At 52.5% G+C, this 3,849-nt stretch overlaps 3 protein-coding genes across 3 annotated transcripts in view; 2 read left to right on the top strand and 1 right to left on the bottom strand.

Moving 5' to 3' along the window:
• Positions 1-1,686, top strand: PPTG_08335 (hypothetical protein). Its single transcript, XM_008903331.1, has 4 exons — positions 1-671; positions 737-1,097; positions 1,166-1,445; positions 1,534-1,686. The coding sequence occupies exons 1-4, from the start codon at positions 94-96 to the stop codon at positions 1,644-1,646; spliced, it is 1,332 nt and encodes a 443-aa protein (XP_008901579.1). The 5' UTR covers positions 1-93; the 3' UTR covers positions 1,647-1,686.
• PPTG_08334 (hypothetical protein) lies at positions 1,653-3,149 on the bottom strand. The gene has a single exon (XM_008903330.1). It carries the CDS (start codon positions 2,960-2,962, stop codon positions 1,727-1,729), a length of 1,236 nt encoding a protein of 411 aa, XP_008901578.1. The 5' UTR covers positions 2,963-3,149; the 3' UTR covers positions 1,653-1,726.
• A 185-nt stretch (positions 3,150-3,334) lies between these two features.
• The window catches only part of PPTG_08333 (40S ribosomal protein S6), a gene marked incomplete at its 3' end in the record, with an annotated part of 1,425 nt that continues 910 nt past the window's right edge, over positions 3,335-3,849 (top strand). Inside the window, exon 1 of the mRNA XM_008903329.1 lies at positions 3,335-3,814. Within this exon, the coding sequence (XP_008901577.1) occupies positions 3,527-3,814 (288 nt within the window). The 5' untranslated portion in view covers positions 3,335-3,526. The remainder of the gene's footprint in view (positions 3,815-3,849) is intronic.

Below are 3,849 nucleotides of genomic sequence, written 5' to 3'. Positions count from 1 at the left end.
CCATTGTGAGATTATTACTTGTTTGATCACGGACCGTGATTCACGAAAATGTAGGAACGACGAGGAGAGGAAGGGGAGGTTGATGCCGCTGCCATGAGAGCTAGGAGAGATGAGGTTCGAGACGCAAAGAGAGCGGAGGAAGGCAATAAAGGTGGTGGTGATGCGTCGATATCGACGCGCAGCGTACATGTACCGGGAATCTACGCTCGCCTGGACGATCTAAGAGGGGAAGAGCTGCAGTTGCTGGCAAATCGCTGCAAAAAGTCTGATGCTCTAAGCCTGAGTCAGATGCAGCTGAATCCCATCGGGAAATATCATACTCGGTTCATCAAGGACGCGTATCCGATCGCTGGCTCGCAGCTGAAGCTCGAGAAGGAACGCGAGATGGAGATCGCTGCCAAGAGAAAATTGCTGCTTGCCGGTGCATTGTCGATTGGGAGGAAGTCGCTTAGCTCTGTGGAGATGGACGGCGGTGTTCTTGGCGTGGGCTTGGAACGTGCCCATGGACGCTCGAAGCTGGAACAATATTTTGGTCAACTCAGGACATCATTGACAAGCAAGCAGGATAAAGTGCGACAAACTGAAGATGAACGGCAGATTCGACTGTGTGAGGTGCAACACCGAGAAGGAATGGAGCAGTTTTGGAGGTTGATGCATGCAGCTCCGAAATGGTAAACGATGTTTACGGCTTCTATTTTTTTTTTTACTGAAAACTCACGATCCAGATGATTAACAGTGAAGTGATAGCATGGCTTACATTCCATTCCTTCTTGGATGTGAATATCCCTGTGAGCTTCGTTTCCAGTGGCAGCGCCAACGAGATTGTTGTTCGTGAAGACAGAACTTTGGGCGTCACTCCGCTTATGGCTGCATGCCGTTCATTGTGTGTTGAGCTTGTGCGCTGTCTACTGGAACAAGGAGCAGTAGTGTGGCTTGCTACGGCAAACGGTGACACTGCACTCCATTTCCTATGGAGAGATTGGTTACTAGGAGCTACGGATACGATGAAAGATGTCGCTGAGCTGCTGTTACGAACTCAACGTCTTCAAGACATTATTGCTGCTCTAATAGCCCAAGGAATTGATATCAATGCCACGGTAAATGCCATGTAGGTATCATTGCGCTGTATCATCTCACGTATTATTTCGCGTCGCATTTTCACTAGAACGCATTTGGAGAGACCGCGTTGCAATTTTGCGCTCGCTATGGTCTACGTGACTGCGCGAAATTACTCCTTGAGCATGGCGCCGATGCATTCTCACGCGACCGAAAGGGACACTCCGCTGTAGATTACGCTCGCGACAATCACTATGAGAGTCTTTATCAGTTGCTCCTCCACTACAACTCAATCAAGCGAGTTGATGCCAGAGAGAAGGAGCGAACAGAAGCAAATACGCTGCTTAATCGGAAACGTGGAGCATTGACGGCCAGTTGGTCTCAAACACGTAAGTACATCGTAGTACTGTATCATACTTGAAGGCGTTCTCACACGTCTCAACTGCACTCGCATGCTGACTTTGTGCATGTGAGTAGCAGAGAGTTTCTTCACCAAACTCAAGGTGGAACAGGCGCGTGCGGGACATCTACGAAACCAGTTCGTTGACTGTAGAGGCCAAGTGATCGTATGTACGGACGAAGACGAGTAGCTCGGATACAACTTGGTATAAAAATCGTCTAAATTGTGTTATTTAGCTGCTTCAGAATCCTACAATTCCTCAAGGCGTGCTTACTTCTTGGCCAAAGATTCACGCACAGCCTGCTCCTGCATAGCGCTAGCTCCACGCTCCTGGAATTGCTCCAGACTGGTATTCATGGCTTCGAAAGCTGCCTCAACTGCTGCCTCATCGCCACCTTCCAGAGCCTTCGTGAAGGCAGCAGCCTGCGGCGGACAGATAATACGACCCATGCAAAGTTGGAGAGCCATCGCTGCCTGCGAGCACTGCATTTCGTTACTGCAAGTCCTGACCTCCTGCATGCAGCCCTTGCACGTGTCCTTGACCTTGGCGAACGTCTGTTCGACCTCCTCCACTGAAAGCGGCTCCGGAGCATCCTTGTCCTGTTGCGTACGCTCAACCAAAGCGGAACGAGCAGTAAGATCGGGGCCCTTCAGTCCATTGACGAAGCCCATGACAGGGAACTTAATTCTGTCGACCAGAGCGCCCACGGAGTCCACAGCAGGCCGAGCGTACATGGAGATACTCTTGACTTTGTTCTCAGAGTGCAGCTCAGGCACTTCGTCTTGAACGGACTTCTCGTCGTCGAAGTAGTAGTCAATGACGTAGCGCACCTGTGTGTTGTCGCTGCGCAGCACAGTCCAGTCGTGGCGGTCGAAGGGCTCGCCGTATCCGAGCATGCTCTTGATCCACGCAATGGGCGTGAGCTTGTCCGGACGGCCGCAGAACTTGAGCAGTTTGGAGCTCTCGAGCTCCGGGTGGCACACCTTCTCATAGTGCTCCACCTGCGCCCAGGCGCGCTCGTTCATGTTGTTGTGGATGGACACAATGGCCTTCACGTCACCTTCGTGCACATCTTCGCCCTTACCCTTGCGCTTAAGAGCGTTGAAGAACATTTGTTCGGACGGGTACAGCCACGTGCCTTCGGTTCCGCCCTTGGGGATCGTGGACTGCACGCGGTCCTGTGGAAGCGGATAGCGCTGCTCGGCGTTGGGGTCCTGGTTCGGGTTATACGGCATCATATTCGTTGGGTCAATGCGCTGGCCGTAAACATTGTAGATTTCCTTCTCCTCCTTGCCGTCCTTGACCACCGGACATCCACCGGACATGGCGTCGGTCATTGCCGGCTTCTTATTGTGCTGCACGGGACAGCCCTCAATCTTCTTGGCATTGTCATGCTGGACAGGGCATCCCTCCGGCGCCTTCTTAGCATCATGCTGCACTGGACAGCCGCCTTGCTGACTAGCAGAAGCATCAGTTGCCGCGGGTGTGCTCACTTGGTTGCCCATGTTGACTGTGTCTTACAAAGTGAGCTTTACTGGACGCTGGTCATGAACGAGCGGCTGGCATATCGCTCACTTTGTTCGGTGGTGCAGCGTTAGCGCCACCATCTGCACATCAATGGCTGTTGGCACCAAAAAAAGCAAGAAACTGCGTTTTGGAATACCGTACTTACTTGCGCATATGAACTTAACGAGCAATCTCCAGTTACAATATCCAAGATGCGGAGTATTGCTCGAGAGTAATTCTGTGTAGCATAGCTCAATAAGTATTTTCCATGTTCACTTCGGTTGGTTGGCCTGTGAAAGCCCTGGTAGAGCGTTGGTGGTGGGAGCTTGGAGCCGCCAAGTACCAAGTCAATTCCATTGTCCTTATTGTCTTGTGAGGTACGAAAGCGGATTCGTTCGCGCTCTTTTGTCTGTGGCGGCTGGTGATGGAACTCGCGGCTGCAATAGCTTTCGTTGTATAGTGTAGACGCGTAGCTGTCCAATGATACCCGAACCAGCCGCTATTCCGCTGCAATTTAAGCGATCAAGACTGATGAACTCGATTGTGCTATTACAGATTCCAACATGAAACTCAACATTGCCAACCCCCTCACGGGTGCCCAGAAGGTGCTCGAAGTCGATGACGAGCACAAGCTCCGCGCTTTCTACGATAAGCGCATCTCCCAGGAGGTGGAGGGCGACGTGCTCGGCGACGAGTTCAAGGGCTTCATCTTCCGCGTGTCCGGCGGTAACGACAAGCAGGGTTTCCCCATGAAGCAGGGTGTCCTGTCCAACGGCCGTGCCCGTCTTCTGCTCTCCAAGGGCAAGTCGTGCTACCGTCCTCGCCGCAAGGGTGAGCGCAAGCGCAAGTCGGTGCGCGGCTGCATCGTCGGCCCGGACCTTTCGGT

Source organism: Phytophthora parasitica (genome assembly GCF_000247585.1).
Source record: "Phytophthora parasitica INRA-310 unplaced genomic scaffold supercont2.15, whole genome shotgun sequence".
Taxonomy (NCBI): Eukaryota; Oomycota; class Peronosporomycetes; order Peronosporales; family Peronosporaceae; genus Phytophthora; species Phytophthora nicotianae.
This window is presented reverse-complemented; position numbering and strand designations above follow the sequence as displayed.